Genomic DNA, 17169 nt, shown 5'->3' with positions numbered 1-17169 from the left:
CTTATGAAGTAGAAAACCCATTTCTGGTCTGTTTTGGAAGCGGTGAGATCGAGGGAGGGAGAGAAGGAGGGAAAGTGAGGGTGGAGGTGTGATGGACGGGGGGGGGATCCATTGAAGGAGCACAGGTGGAAGAAATCTGACATTTGGTCAAAGTTACAAACTAATGCTTTTATCTCCACTTAGAACACTATAAAATGCCTGTTGTGGGTCTGTTTATGAGTGGAAATGTGTCTCTCGTTTGTGGGTGTGTGTGTTTTCCGTTTGTGTGTATTGGCACTGATGTTCCTGCCTTTGTCCGACCGGGTGATGCGTTGGGCTTTTTGGTCATTAGGCAGCTGGATCCCCTCCTCACACTCATCATTTCATAGAAAACAAGCTCATTATGCTTCCATTAACTGCTGACAAGAGCAATGGCTGAATGAGGGCAGAATAAGAGACAGAGGGGACCGAGCGGGAGAGAAAAAAAAGTACAAGAGAAGGGCTAGGCATGACTGGGCTGACTTACCAAAAAAAAAAAGAGGAATAATACCCTATATTTAGAAAGATTAGGGAGAAGGAATGAGCAGAAAATGGGAGACAGTGAATGAGTTGAAAAGAAGGATATAAAGGGAGGAGCGGAGAAAGTGAAGCTTTAATATGTAGAAGGCTGTAAGTAAGACGTGAAGAGAGGGCTTTAAGAAAAAGGGTGCAGTCAGAGGGAGGGATAATGGGAATCTTTTAGAAATTTGACATTTGACCGACAGTATTTGCGATCATTTGAATGCACCACACACTCAACTTTTTTTTTTATTTATTTATTTTTTTTTTTACTGGTTGAAAGATTGTCTGTAAGTCTCAAGGCCTCGCCATTTTTTCTTCACAAACAGCATTTGACAAACATGATGGGGAACGATGAGAGCTTTTCTAATTACGAAATGGAGAGAGAAATCATAAACCTGATTTTGCGCAGCCTCGGCGTCGCATCATGTGAAAGTTCTTACATTAAAAGTTATGACATTCAGACATAATAAACAAGAATCTTAGCCTCCTTAGGTAGGTAATCCTGGTTGAAGCTGTTGGTCATCCCTAAATCCAAGACGTTATTAAAGTGAGAGGGCAGAGGAAAGGAGGGAGTTTTTGTTTTACTGAAGACATTCAATGAAAACACTGAACTTAGAAGTTATTTTTGCCTTTACAGCTGAAGAGAGACAGGAAATGTTGGGAGGAGAGAGTCGAGGTGACATGCAGCAAATGGCTGAGGTTTGATCAGGACCTGCGGCCGCTGTGACGACAACTAAAGCTGTTGTACGTGGGCGGTTGACATATCCGCTAGGCCATCCAGTGTCACTAAATAAGGCATATTTAATCGATTCTTTAGGGTGCTAGATATAAGATACCACACAAGGTCCGGTTACCCTGCATGGATTTAGGTCATGGACAAAACAGTTCTCAACAACAGGAACTGAATTCAGGGATTGTCTGAGAATGTTACTTATTTACTTATCCTCCACAACCAACGGGATAAGTTAGAAACATTGAAGGCTCACTGCTTCAGACAGGTTAAGAGGCAAGATACATTCACTTGTTAATCCTGTAAGAACCCACCTCCCACTGCTAAACGACTCCAGGTCAGAGCCTTTACCCTTTCATCCACTATGTCTTCCCCACATAATATTGTAGAGCATTCTGCAATACCTGCAGTGTTGTGCTGTTATTTATAGTTTTTTTTTGGTTCTGTAGTTTGGATGAATTGTGTGTTACTTAATATGCAAGGTTAAACTAGTGGTTTTATTAACGGGGTCTTGACTGTAAGCGTTGTACATGTGGTCGACGAGCCCAGCGGTTTCAGTTTGAGATGCTCGTGCTCTCGTGCGTCTTCTAGTCATTCTGAATGACTTATGCAGTCGCACGTTTTTAAATTCCTTCTAGAGACAGAGGAGGAACTCTGAGTAAAAGAGACAAGTAAACACAGGGAGAGGTAAAGGTTGCAGGGGCAAGGAGGTAAAGTAAAAGAAGAAAAAAATAAATCAATACGTTGGCAAGAGATGTGAAAACCAACCACACACACACACACACACACACACACACATACACACACACACACACACACAAACAAACACACAAATATTTTCCACTTTAAAGAAGTTTAGTTTTAGGTGTCATAAAATGTGACAGTTGGGTTGCCTTGCTGACGCTGAATCAACCCACACGAACTGTATCTGAACTGTGCTGTGCACGGGATGAGTCTCCTGTGTTTGTCCCCTCTGCACACCTGACGTTATGACTGCACTTTGCTCTTTGATGCCTCTGTCATTCAATTAATCTAAAACATCACATTTCATGAACTCACCATGATGTGTAGCCACGTGTTCATTTCAAGCTCCTGTAAGGTGTCTTCTGTGGCCGTATGGATTTGAAATCAGTAAATACGGCCTCCTCTTGCTCTCTCTCCAGCTCTGTAATTTGTCTCTGTGATCTTCATGGATGCATTACTTCATTATGAGGCTGCTGGCTGCTGGCTGTACATGTTCTCTCAGTAATGTGAGAGAAATCAAAAGCCAGATTCATTTTTAGTTAAATTTATTGTTGATGTGTCACGGCTGAAAAATCCCATTGAAACGGTTGTTAGCTGCGTTTTTCTCTTGTATACAGTAAATGGCTAGTTAAAAGGGCAGACGTAATGCACATAGAATACACAGCACTGTTATCCCCACCTGGATATTTAAAGTTTCATTTTATGGCCAAATAAATTTGTATGCCAATCGTTGTTTTTATGGTCATCTGATAAATCTTCAAACATCAACTGTCTGAATTATATGCTGAAGAAGCTGCAACGACACAAATTTAGCCTTAGGGATAACATATTTATACCTAAATAATTATGAAATCATATGTACTGTTTTTGCCAGAACCTCCAGGACGTTGTGATTCAGAGAATTCATGCAAAATCACTTTTTTGCAACCTGCAGTTTTGGCCAATCTCCACAACTTTTGTCAGTTTGGACCATCGCCTTATTATCTAATGAGAGTCAGTAAACTCAGTTCTTGGGTATTTTTTTAAAAATATGATCCCCTTAGGTCTGCAATGTGGAATAATCATCAGAGAGGGGACAGGACTGGACAGCTACTCTGTTCTAACCAGGCTCTCTTTCACGAGTTTCATAATCCGGCCTCAAACGTCTTCATGGAGACTCAATCAATTCAGAATAATAAATCTTACTCTCAAAGTCTTCCTCGAGATTTGTTATCCATGTAAACAAACTTTTAGCCCTTCACTCAGCCACTTCCAAGTACCTTGTGCTGGGTCTATAAACCAATCAGAGGCCGTTTCCCAACTTCCCACCAACCAGAGGCTCTGTTTGAAATATGAGTCAGATTTTGAGCACATTTTTGAAGCATCTTGGCGCAGTAGTTGACCAGAAGTAAAGTCAGAAGACAGTTTGCCAATAGATGGCTTTTATTGGAGCATTTATCTCAATTACTCACAGTTGATGCATAATGTGTTACAACAACAAAACCCCAAATTCTTTTTTTAAAAAGCTGCCGTAAAATCAGGCCGCTATTACAGACCAAGCCTGTGAAATCCTGGAGGGACTGAAGAACTTTACAATAACCTTCATGTCTGATTGGTTTATAAACAGGACAAGAACCTCCTTTTTATTAATGATAATCATCTTATATTATTTCTCCCTCAGTTGTCTTGCTTTTCGCAATCTTCATGGATGACATTAAGAATATCCATTAAAACGCTTTACATGTCAGCAGTCACACCTTGGAGTCTTGCCATTTTATACATGCGCAGTGTTGCCCTTTAAAACGTAGGCAGTGACATAAAATAATGAAATAATGGTTGACATGCAGAGGTGGACGCATTTAATTAACAAAGGCTTAAATATGTTTTAAAATCATTCTCGGATGCGTCCCTCCACATGTTGTTCTAAATATCACATTAGAAATTTGGCTTTGTCTGTAGGAGGCTTATCTCTCAATAAAATTAAACAATTAAACGGCAAACACTTGTGACTAAAACCCATGACTTGAACAGTGATAAATGCTTCATATTCAGTGTTTGGGAAAAAAAAAAAAAGTCCTCCGTGTCATCTTTGTGTGCAGTTTAACGGCTTAAATAGCGAACACCACGTACAATATGTACACAGCTTTAAACCTTTATATTCAGCAGTTTGTGCGGCATGTCCTTTCATCGCTCTTGCATCACAGCTTCAATCATTACTCATATCCACACCTGTTACTGACAACCCATTACTGACACCCTGTCAGGATCACTTGCTGTAAATCCACAGGTGCTCTGTTTTGCATCAAGCTGCACTTGTTCATTCATTGGTTATTCGGTCTCCATGCAGTTTTTCCTTGGTCTTTGTATTTATTTCCAGCCATCTGCTCCATGAAAACAATCCACCTCCCTGCACTTCTCCCACTCATTTTTGTCCTTCTACCCCATCTATGCATCCGTCTTCTGCCATCTGTGTTTTCCAGCCCTTTTCCCTCTTGACACCCTTTCTATTTTTATTAGATGTTTCAATAATTCTGGAGATGAATAGAGCCGTTTTCTAAAGGCTTGTCAAACGTAAAGGGAGAGAAAGAGGAGAGTGAAAGTGGAACAAAGGAAGACCTACCACACAGAGAGATGGTGGCGGGGAAAAAAAAATAAAATAAGAGGAAACTTTTGAAACTTGTAGCCATGTAGAGGAGGAGGGGAAAAAGATGAAGGGAGAAAAGGCAAAGGCAGAGATCAGAGAGCACGGGGGGGGGGGGGGGGGGCACAGCGGAAATGAATTGCTCTCACTTCAGAGAGAAGTGGCATATTTGTGGAATATAAGTTTCTACCTTTTAATAGTCTCATAGGGAATGCCATTTTTGCACAACTGAAGAAGCACCCGGGTTCACAGAAGGTGGGTTTAAATAACATTTATGAATTACGACAGTCTTGTGATTAAAGGAACCAGATGATGACCTTCTGTGCGGGCAGCCATCAAGGTTGTGTCCTTGAATAGCATGTAGACTAACACCAGTGTTAGTTCCACTATGTTTACCTCTCAGCTGAGATCAGATGTCAGGCTTGTTCATTAACTTTCAGTACCATTCTGAGAGGAGCTGTAGGTTCTGTAATTAGGTTTATAACCTATAGCTTACATAGTTGTTTTAGCCACAGTGCCATGAACTTCCTTTACTTTTACTCCGATCAATTTGTGGTTAGATTCTTCAACACATTTTAATAGTTTTTTATCCCGCTGTTGTCATAATTAATAACACATTTCACTAAAAAGCAGATGCTCAGGTCCCCTCAGGTAAACACTTCTGATATTTCCATCAACCATAGCTGTACTGTGTGTATGTTAAGTATCAAATATTAGCATGCTAAATTAAGAAGGTAAACATTTACTTTTGAACAACAGCGTTGAACATGAAGCCAAAGAGAGAAGCTGCAGACTTATAGGTTTAAACATTCTCACTTCCTCTCTTATAAACTTGGTCATAGTTGTTTTTAAAATGCAGACTTTTTGTGTCAGTCACATCATTACTGTTCTCTAATTATTGTCACACTGTCTTTTTACCTTGTCATTATAAGAGCTGTACTTAAGACTTAGTGACAGCTGAACCAGCAGGGAGTAGGGCTTAGAATTTAAACATTTAAAGCGCCCCAGTAGCAAACGCATATGTTCTAATCTCAAAGTTAGAACCAGTTTAGTTTGCACGATGTAAGAGCTCAGCAAGCATTTATACATGGTGTAATTTGGGCATCTATTTGGTGGGATTCTTATCCGGCTCAAACATTCCTTTCACACTAAGAACATAATAAGTAATATTTCCAATTACAGGACCCAATCGAGTGAAACCTCTCCCGTGAGAATAGTAATAAGTATCAATTTATTGTTGGTTTAGCCCTCATTTGTGAAAGCCTTTGTATCCATCAAACTTTTCCTGAAGTCTGCTCGTTTTCCTGTTACATATGTGAATGCTGAATGTGTTGTCCTCTTCAATTTCCAGCAAATCTTAGCCCGAAAATGAAGCTGCGAGAGTGGAGAAAAATGATATGGACGCTGTGCTGAATCTTAATTACAGAGTCAGGGGCAGCAGTGAGAGTATGTACAGGCATGATTGAGGGCGAACTGATGGACTTAGGTCCTGCAGAAGTGCTGGAATGAAGGGATGAATTCATGAATTGGTATATGGTTGGAGGGATTCCGGTCAAGCTCCTTTCCATTACAGCCGGGATGAATGTGAACGTGTGGGTGCACATGGGGACTGTGTGTGTGTGTGTGTGTGTGTGTGTGTGTGTGTGTGTGTGGGCGTACACTTGCTTGTGTTCATTGTGATAGCTGAGTGTTTTTTTTTGTGCCTAAAGGTATGTATGTGATGTGTGCATGTCTATATATGTGTGTGCCCATGTACTTTGGGGTTGTGTACATTGTGTGCTCGGGTGGGTGAACACCGCGGTTTTGGCAGCTCCAGGCAGCAAAGGGATTAGAGAGGTGGCACCACTGAAATGGAGCTGATCTATTTGCGAGTGAGAGAGTGTGTGTGTGTGTGTTATTCTGCAGTAGTATCAGCAATGAATCAGATGAGAGTTGTTTGTTGCAAGTCTGACAGGGAATTGGATCAGATTACAGAAAATATTGGCACCAGATTACCTCCAATCCCCACTACAGAGGGAAGAAATGAAGGAAGAGAGCAGCAGTTAGCTGAAAGAAGCTTTAGTGATGTTTCGATGAGCGTCGAGATGCACCATAGGTTCTGCTTATGTAATAACTGCAGGCTTTATGGGTCCGTGAGCCTCTAAAGGTGCATCTTTTATACAGCTTTTTATTTTCAGATTGTCATTTCCCTCTATTTTTATCATCCAAGAATCCCTCTGTAAGAACAGCCTTAATTTCTTGGCAGTGCTGCTGTTTTCACATTGAAGGCCACATATGCTGTAAACCCTGTCGCTGTCATAAAAATTGTAGCGCTCCTTCCTTCCTTATTGTGGCCGTACATTTTATTCCTCTTGGCTTTGCTGAAAATTAAGAACTCGTTTGACTCATTTCACCCCTTGGCACTGGCAGAAGCTTTGCTTTTGCATGTTTTTTTTTTGGTCCCGTAAACTAACCCAGAGAGTTTTCTAAAGGACACGTTCACATTTGTTTCCTGTCTTTGTGTATTCATATACATGCATGAGATTATTCTAGTAAAAATGGTTACTGCAGTCATTTAAAGTCACATGAAGGCTGTTCATAAGGACTTGTTTTTTGTTTTTAAAGCTCATCAAAACTAATGAGCTTTAGTCACTTTAGTCACATTGCCTGGAGTTACCGTCTTTCTAAATGTCAGTAAATGTCTTGAAAACACAGAAAACACACACAATAAGCAAATATGAGACTAAGAAAATACACAAGTCAACATATATGGTTTCACAGATTGCAGTAAAAAAAAAAAAAAGCGTAAGGAGAAAATGTCTTTTTTGAGGCCATAAACTGTAAAGTCTCCCTGGTGAGGAAGTATACTACACACAACAAAACCCTTTTTTATTTCTGTATCGCCTTACGTGGAGGTACAGATGGAGCGGCAGTAGCTCAGTCAAAGACTTGTGTTGGGAACGGGAGGGTCGCTGGTTCAAGTTCCATTATGGAAACTGGGACTGGCAGATGGAGGTGCCAGTTCGGTTTTTAAGCACTGCTAAGATGCCCTTGAGCACGGCACCCCCCCCCCCAACTGCTCTGGGCAGCAGCCCCCCCCCCCCCCCCCCTCTCTCTGACATCTCTCCGTTAATGCAGGTCTGTAGGTTTTGCCGGGCCTATTTATCTGTAGCTTGTCCCACAACAATAAAGTGAAAAACAGGACCATAGACACCCTCGAGACTAATAAAACATAAAATTAAAAATATATATACCAGTGTCCTCACAAGTATTGTAACACCTGAGAATGTGAGTAAGGGGTTATGATAGGGTTAAAAACAATTAATTTAGTTTCTGTAATACTTTCAATCGGCCGGCTCTGAATGTCACCCTGCAGAACACGGCTGAGCGGTAATTCACAACACATGCACAAAGACACACTAACGTGACCAGCTCCAGCCATTTAACAGGTCAGTACCATCGATTGTGCCATTGATCCGTTTTGTTCCCCCTGCTTTGTGATGCACACCACACATAAAGCTGAAGAGCATGTACCGCATTCCTCTGACTGCCCCTGGACATTTCATGACCCAGCATGCACCGCTCTCTGGCTTTCTGGTTTGTGGGGCGTTCAGGGACATGGCAGGGAAAGGGGCTAATCGAAAGGCAGCGTGTGCGGTGAGCGGTGACTCATCAATATCCTTAACCCTCACAGGACTTGCATAGTGCGACAACAATTGGCGGAAAAAATGTTGACAGGAAATATTTTGTTTCCTTCTTTAGACTTATGGCTTAAAGCCGCCCTGATCATCACTCTGTGTGTGTGTGTGTGTGTGTGTGTGTGTGTGTGTGTGCATGGTGGTATTTGGGAAGAATTTAGCTATTTTTAAACCAGTGCAGGGCTTAATTTGATTGAAAAATCTGAAAATATTGAAAGCTTCTCTCCTCCTCCTTTCCTTGCCTAATCCAAGCGAGGTTTCTATTTGATTACTTGTTTCTGTTCTTGAAGTTCAAGACAAAAATGATTGTTATGCTCGACACTGATCCTCATCTGCAAAGATTACTTGCCTGCCCGTCCTTGATCAAATTTATCTGCAGTAAGGACCTCAAATAAAGACGAGGCTCAAGACAGAATAGATTTCTGCAGTCTAAGATTTAAATAGACTGCGTCAGAGCTTACATGAGCCAATATTTTCCTGGCAAGAACCTTTCTTATAATTAGTAATATTTCGTACACTGAGGCTCAGCTTTGAGCTAGAAACTGCACTCATGGATTGTTTTTGTCATTCAAATGAGCATGCAATGACAGAGGAACACGGTATTCTAAAATAACTGTTTAATGCAGTGTCATTTATGGCATGCTTTCACGTGATATTTTTAGGCTTGACTATGGACGTCAATTGCATTCGTTAACCAAAACCTGCTGAATCAAACATACTGCGCTCCACAAGCCAAACTGGATCACAGTGGTAATGTCCCGTTAGTTTCAAAAGCCAGTGCGCCTTACATCCTGGGCATCGCTGTGCTTAGGCGATAGATTAGAGAATGTGCAGCGGCAGCAGGAAAAGGGAGTAGGCACACACAAACTACTCCTGCAAACAAAAGGACAGCAAGAGCACTCCTCCAAACTGCCATCTTGAATCTTTTCAGGGTAACAGAAGACACTTCGAAAGCAGCCATCAGCAATGAACTTAGGGCTCAAACACTAGGAAACTCAAATGCATTGTGTCCCTTTTCTTTCAGCCAAACTTACAGAGTGCTGAAATGATATTTTCCCAATGACTGCTTACATCATGTTAATGGAATTTTGACTATTCAAGGAGATTAGGCATTCACAATTTAAAGAAGATTGAATGTAAGATTTGAGAAGTAACAAAGGAAGATGTTGAATTGCCGTGGCCAGAGTTGCAGAGAGGGTTCAAGGAAAGGCCTTCAGTGTTTCCCCTACCATTATATTAGGGGGGGTGGCCCGCCCCCCTTGAAGGTCAAGTAAAAAAACTAAAACAAAAAGAGTAGAGATAGGATAGTGGATCGAGTCGGAAATCAGGGAAAGAAGTAATTTAGGATACCTTTGCTGTCATTTCAAGTAATGCATGAACGCCAAGATTCCTTCAAGTGTTTGTGTCGGTGTGTGTCTCCTCCCCCACCCCCCCAAAAGCTGTAAATCTAGGGGAAACACTGGCCTTAACCAACATGCACAGACCGGTAACAACTTTAGCTGCTCTCCATCCTGAAACACACAATAAATATGTATATAAAAAAAAAGAAGGCCACAAATGCTATGCCTCATATCAGGGACAGACAGTTGTACGTTCCTCCTCAGAGGAGCTCAGACTGTGCAGGCCCTTTGGGTGAACTAAAGCAGCGGAGTCGTCCAGAGACTCTGCTCGCTTTGTGATAATTATTCTCCTGGAAAAATGTATTTGACAAGAGTTTGGCCATGAAGTACGCAATGGTCAGCAGCAGCGCTCATGGCCTTAATCTATTCCAAGAACAAACAACCTAAGGTCTTCTTACTGCCACCACCTCCCCTTTTCCTGAGAAGCTGTGAGGACACATCGATTTGAGGCGGGCACAAGTCTGACCTTGCCATGAGCAACAACAGAGACTTCAGGAGGGTTTTGAGGATCAAGCGGTATTCTCTGTTCTCTGTTCCTGCTGCAGCCTCGCCTTGTACAGATAGGAGACGTGAGTGAGGTCTGTTGTTCTCCTGTGTGCAGTCGCTAGAAACGACATTAAATTGTGCGTCCCGAGATGCTTGTACTTTATGTGGACCGCCGCTGTACTAACCTGTTTCTGCCACGCTTGAAGTTCCCCTTTTAACATCAACACATTTTGCTATCCTCTTCAGACATCTGGAGAGTGTTTTAGCCTTCAGGACTACAGGCAGGGCTGGCACACGCACCTTTTTTTTTGTTGGCCGAAGGAGAAAAAGGAAAAAGAAAACATTGTTTGCAATCTGGGTCCTTCTCTGCTCCTCCGTTGTGTCGACATACTCAACGTTTTCCACCAGTGTGGACTCTTGGAGGAATTGTCTGAAAGGCACTGTGGCGCAAAAATGTCAGGGCTTCTTGAAATTTTTGACATCCTAATAACTACGCTAAGCAAATGATTTAATTTTGAAGTTCTTGAAGCGAGAGAGACTCAGGAGGGTGACAGTCCCTCCTTCGCTAAAGTTCTCCACTATTCATGGTTACTCCATCCAGTCCACTCATTTATTTTCTGTCTCCTCCCTCTTTACAACCGCTGCACACTTTCATTCCATCCATCAGGCTTTCTTTCAAACCCCCTCCTCCTCCTCCTCCTCCTCCCACCGACCATATACTTACCCATTGTCCTGCAATTACTCAGGACTTCTTCTTAATGCATTTTGTTTCACTCTCTCGCTCTTCCTATGCCGTGCAGAACCCTCTATCTGTCTCTGTCACTTCCTATTCAAAGCTATACACCAGTGTACATTCATCAGTGCTTGGCTCGTTTAAGCACCCTCTCTCTCTCTCTCACACACACACACACACACACACACACACACACACACACGCACAGGTCAGACTTGGGGAGCTACATCTGTGAATGTGCATTATGCTTTTAAAAATGAAAAGCTTGGGAGAGTGTTAGTATGCACGCATGCAACATCGAGAGTGACCTCTCACTGTGCGAGTACAGCCCATTGACTTTGCTGTCAGACCTTATAAAGCAGTGACCACTCAATCTGTTACACTGGCTGCTACTTCACTCGCTGACTCGCAGTGTGTGTGTGTGTGTAAGCGAGAGAGTGAGAGCAATACTGAGTTAAAAGTAGCGCTACATGTGTGAATGTTTCTGCGCTTAAAGTCTATAAAGATGCGTTTGCGTCCTTGTGTGTGTGTGTGTGTGTGGGTAAAGGCTGGAGTGTGTCTCCTTCTGTGGTACAGTCTATTAATGAGGCCTTGGGTACGAGCTGCAAGTATTTTTCATCACCGGCTGAAAAAGAGAGAGAGAGAGAGAGCCACACACCCATGCACACGAGCACAGTGACACATTTGGCTGCACAGGAAGAAGGTTAAGAGAACGCTAGCTCAGGCTGATAATTAGCATTTTGTGTCTGAGTGTGTGAGCGTGCACAGAGGAGTTGTCTAGCCGTTTGCATATACAATCAGTGTGTAGTGTATATGTGGGGATTGTGTTTTCCCATTCCTGACTAATTTCTCTTGGGGTCACGGGGTTCTTTATTCATCATCCCAACAGCTGGCTATTAGGAGTCCTGCACACACACACAAACAAGCTAACACACACACACACACACACAGGCTGAACTAAACTAAGGAGCTCTTGAGTTTGTTTTGTGTTGATTGTTTTTATATTTTTAACCTTTCGTCTGTCTTTGTGTGCTTGAATGTGATTTGGCTATTATAGTTTTCTGTTCTGAGTGCTGTACGTGTGTTTCACTGTGTACGAGTGATCCACTGTGAGGATTCACAGATTGCTTTAAGTGGGACTCATCTTTCTCTGCAGGGGGAACTCATCACTCTATGTGTGTGTGAATACTTTCTACACAGATGTTTAACAGTATAAATTAATCATTGTGTTGTGTGGGTGTGTGCACTCTGCTCCTTATGTGTGTCTAATTTCCTCCTGAGGTCTTCTTTACTACAGACTTAATTACACTAGTTACTGTATGTGTGTATCTCTGAGCTGGTGAAGTTTTACTCCGGTGAAAAAAATGTGTTTAGATACATCGGAATCATCTTCCACAATCCATCAGATCAACTTATTTTGGGATTCTTTCAGGCTTGTGTCTCACGTTTTAGTGTTCTGTTTTAATGCTGTCTTTGATGTTTTATATATAAAGCACATTTTAGAGTTGCTATATAAATAAGGATTTACTTCCTTCCCTCATTTCTTTTGCATGATGGATTCTTCATAGTACTTACTTCCTCAGGATAATTTGAGCTTTTTTTTTATAATTTGTTTGTGCTTGTTGAATCATCAGCTGCAGTTTTCTATCCTCAGGCCATCTGTTTTTTTTTCCTACAATCCACCCGTCTCGTTCGTCTGCCCATTTGATTGTCTTGACATTTATACTTGCCAAATGTAAGAAATCAAAGCGATCCTAAAGGCACTAAGCCCGTTTCACAATTAGTAACCTTTCTCTTTGAAGACAGGAAGAAGGGAATTGGTGTGGATCAGTCACTTCCTCCCAGACTAGTTTCCACAAAATGCTAAACACAACAAAAAGGCAGAAAAGAAGGAAGAGACGACGAATCAACTTTTTGTTTAGTGTAGTTTTAGGTATTTTCAGATGTAAGTGTTTGCTTGGGAATGGTGAAAAATCCTTAGCATGATTATTTGGATGGATATTGAGATCCTGACTGTTAAACATGATCACTCTTTAAAGGTCCCATATTATGATTTTTCTGGTTTTATATGCTCTTTAGTGTGTTTTCCAAGTGTCCTGTGCATGTTTAGGCACATCTATGTGCAAAAATTCAAAGTCTGCGGAATCGCTGCTTCTCCTACGTCCTCCTGTTAGCTGCAGCGTTAGCTGCAGCGTTAGCTGCATGTAACACTCGGTTCTAGCCCCCCTCGATAAAAATGTGTCAGTGCGGCGTCATTGTCAGTGTGAGGTCACTGATCTAAGCCCATTGGCTCGTTGTGGCAAGCCCTGCAGCTCATGTTGAAAGTTCCGAGAAGCGTGCTGAGCAACTGACCAATAACGACAGAGCGGATCGGCAGACCAATCAGAGCAGACTTGGCCCACGTGGGGTCTAACAGTGGGGGCTCAACAGAGTGCAGCTGACGGACTCAGAGCGTAGAGGGAGCAAGGAGGAGCAGTACATGAAAACAGACACTTTTTTCAGACTTTAGCTATTGTGAACGTACAAAAGTAGGAACATAGATTAAATATACAAACCCCAAAAAGGGCATAATATGGGATCTTTAAGACAACTTATGGACTCCTAATGTTTTAACATTCTGAAAAACAAACAATAAGTCAAAACTAAACTAGTCAATATATAAAAATAGAAGTTTAAAATACTAATAAAATAAACAGTTTTTCAGGTAATGAGGAACTCTTGTGGCGAAATTGACCCCAAATGACAAAACCCATAATCAAAGTGCAACCTTGTGGCACAGTTATCGTCTTGATTATATTCTATTGTTTTTATGATTGTAGGAAGCCAAGAATTGTAATTAAAATTGATACTGGATTAACGGCCCAGCCCTAGAAGGCGGGTTGTCTTTTCTTGGGTTGTTCACATCTGTTCCTTCATGGATAATCAGATCTGCTGTGTTGCAGCTTGTTTTTTGCTGTTGTTGTTGTTTTTTTGGGTTTTTTTTTTACATTTGATTGCAAACAGTAATTGAATTGTGATGTTTGGGTGTTATTTTCTTCCAACATTTCCTTCTCTCAGAATGGGGTTTATACCATAACAGCTTTGATTATAGACATAATCAGTGATGTGTCTGAATCACATCTGAGGAACTTTAAAAAAGAAGCTGTGATTAGTTAAATTTGTAAAAATGGTTGCATCACCAATCAGATTGCTTTGCTAAAATCATCCGTGTAATTTTTGTAAACCTGTCTGGCCTCCAAATTATAATGGTTATAATGATAAACTTGTTTATAAAACATTCTTATAGCAATTGCACTCTGCCTGCAGCTCCCACTGGGAAAAATTAAACCGGAGCCTCAACAACCCAGAGTGGAGTACTGAAGGGTTCAGGTGTTGCTCTGCTTACATGCTAATTGTCCTCAAAATGATCATAGTACGCAGAGTAGAGGTATAATCTACTTCTATAAGAAATACCCAGAACAATATGTAGATGATACAGTTATGGAAAAACATTTCTAATCAGCGTAAATGGTTATGTGTTAAAATGTTCTCTACTTACTCTAAACACATTGCATTGCATCTGCATGCTGTATCAAATTATAGGTTGAGGCAAATCCACCATTCCTTCACTACATAGTGAGGGGAAAATGTATAAAAAATTAATGAAAAATCAACCACTGAAACAACCATAATTAAAAGTTAAAACAGCCATTTAAAGCTAAATGGAAAAGCCCAGTCATCAGTACATGATGAACATGTATAATTTAAACTGAGAGCGATGAACTGAGTGAAAAAGAAACCATGTCTGGAGAGATGACCAGAGATTGGATTATACTTCTTCATTGTCTTATAAATGGACAATAAGCAATTAAACTAGCCTTTGGAGTTTGTCGTGGAGTGTGAAGAGCGGTACAATGGCTCTTTAAATGGTACATTTGCAAACCACAGGGCTGATTAAATGTGGAACATTTCCTTTCAAAGAACAGATGAACATCTTTAGGCAGACATAAATGAAATCCTGTATCAAAGATGGTTTTTTTTTGTTCCCTTTTAGAAGCTTTGAACTGAAGCACACATGGCTCATTACTGTTGTTGAATCAGGAAATTCAGTCCAAAGATGAGAGGAGATTGGGAAGATAATAGGTTTGAGGTTTGATTTCAAGAGCTTTTTCCCCTCTTAGTCAGCATTACCTACTACTGTTGACTGCATTGCACCTGAATGCTATGGTCTCTTCCTGTCTCTAACCAGGTTAGCTTAACTAAACCACAGAAAAGTTCTTAATTTCATTCATTGACATTAAAGTATTTACTCTTAATACTGGCAATGAACTGTTTGCAAAACGAGGAATTCACCTTCTCTGAATATTTTCACATGATGTATTATCTATCAAACACTGTCATTCTGTTTCCACATTGTCCAATTGTTCCTTTTTGTTAACTGAAAAACTGCTGCATTCAAAGCTTTCCTGGAGGGATCACAGCTTTCTTTTTCGTAGATTTAAAAAAAAAAAATCATTTGAATCAAAGTTCTGTAAACAGTGTGTTTTGTTTAACAAACCTTAAAGCCCTCAAATGCCTCTTCGTGATTTTTGACTAGACAAAGTGACTCTTCTCGGGTATCGGTTGACACAATAAGATGCAGATGAATAATGCCGGTAAGCCGAGCTTCGACGTAACACCGTTTGCCAGCCTGCTCAAAATAACATTTCCTCCTGATAATTAATAAAATACATATCCTACAACCTCATTTGTATGCAAATGAGTTGTGTGTCAATCTTACTTACAGGCAGCTGGGTCTGTTGTCCATTACTCTCCTCATTGTACCATGTTTGCTCTGTGTCACAATATGGTTTAGAGGACATGTCCAAGCCTCTCTATCAACAATACTGGGACACTTCCAGTATATCTATTGTACCTGTAGTGAGCGATCTAGACGGCAGTGTTGTAGCTTAAAGGTAGTCTTTTATGGTGATGAGCATTAATAAATCCCTTTTGATTAATGATGTTATTATTTTACTTCAGGGATATTATGAAAGATGCCTCCTCTGTCTAAATAAAACATTAAGCCTCTTCTTCCCTCATGTTATGCAGTCACATTATTAGAGCGAGAACAGGTGTTTTTTGTTCTGTCAGTTTCATGCCTCATTAACACGACTGAGTGCTCCTTTTTTTTTTTTTTTCCCCCAGTGTTTACACAACTAAGATGATTATGTACTTCAGAGATGTAAAAGTGCCTTTTCTCCATCTTTTCTTGCTGCAGGTGGGCTACGAGAACGCCGGCACCGTGGAGTTCCTCGTGGACAAACACGGCAGACATTATTTCATCGAAGTCAACTCTCGACTCCAAGTTGAACACACGGTCACTGAAGAAATCACAGAGTGAGTAGAGGATGATTACTCGTTACCACGGGCATAGGCAGGTGGGTAGCTGGATGGCTGTCGCGGCTGTCGTTTTCTGCGCGTGTTTGTTTGGTATCAAGCTGTCCACAAACAGGTGTGCAGCTCTGAGGTGAGATGGTCGGCAGAGCTGTTGAAGTACAAGGACGGAAAGTTGAGAAGAGCGGAGGCAGCTTTAAAGTGTGCTAGACAGAGGGGGGAAAAAAATGGATTTAAAGAAAGAAATGTGAGGAAGGAGGGAGAAGAAGAGGGTGACCGAAAGCTGACAAGTACAACGAGATGGGTGTAGGAGAGAACAGAGGAGCGAGAACAGGTGGAGTCAGTGAAGAGAGAAGCTGAAAGATGAGTTCAGAGAGAGGCTGAGGGACAACGAAGGAGAGAGAGAGAGAGAGGATAATGAAAGAAATGAATAGCATTCCGCTTCACTGATGACCTGTGAGATTTCCTCCCACAGATGGGTCTCCTCACAATACACACGAGAGACAAACCCAAACAACCCACCGGTACATGTTTAAAGGCCCTTCAGTCACACCCAGATGCATAACTCTCTGTTAGACACTGATGTGTGTACACGGGAAAGTCCAATTACACTAATTCATATTGAATTTCCTGCATAATAAGCTCAATTAATGAATCAAGCTGACTGATGAACAAAGCAGTGATTGCAGGAAGTGGTAGGCAGGTGGGGGATTTGCATGGGAACAAAATGGTACCACCTGTTCCTATGGTAACCTAACATGATTGACAAGGCTGAATTCTCTTGTGATCAGTCTCCACTCTTTGTTTGGCTTCTTTGATCTCATCTGTCTTGTGTTTTTTTCTGTCACACACAGAAGCTCTTTGTTCAGCTTCCTTTATTTACA

General features: G+C 41.3%; 1 protein-coding gene across 3 annotated transcripts in view; it reads left to right on the top strand.

Annotated features, from left to right (window-relative positions):
* LOC132958292 (pyruvate carboxylase, mitochondrial-like) overlaps window positions 1–17169 on the top strand; it is a 275195-nt gene that overhangs the window by 42154 nt on the left and 215872 nt on the right. For all 3 annotated transcript variants that reach the window (XM_061031022.1, XM_061031024.1, XM_061031023.1), the window contains exon 10: window positions 16170–16288. In XM_061031022.1, the coding sequence (XP_060887005.1) occupies window positions 16170–16288 (119 nt within the window). The remainder of the gene's footprint in view (window positions 1–16169; window positions 16289–17169) is intronic.

The sequence above is a fragment of the Labrus mixtus genome, chromosome 23 (assembly GCF_963584025.1).
Source record: "Labrus mixtus chromosome 23, fLabMix1.1, whole genome shotgun sequence".
NCBI lineage: Eukaryota > Metazoa > Chordata > Actinopteri > Labriformes > Labridae > Labrus > Labrus mixtus.
Note: the sequence above shows the minus strand (reverse complement) of the source record. Positions and strands in the feature narration are given on the sequence as shown.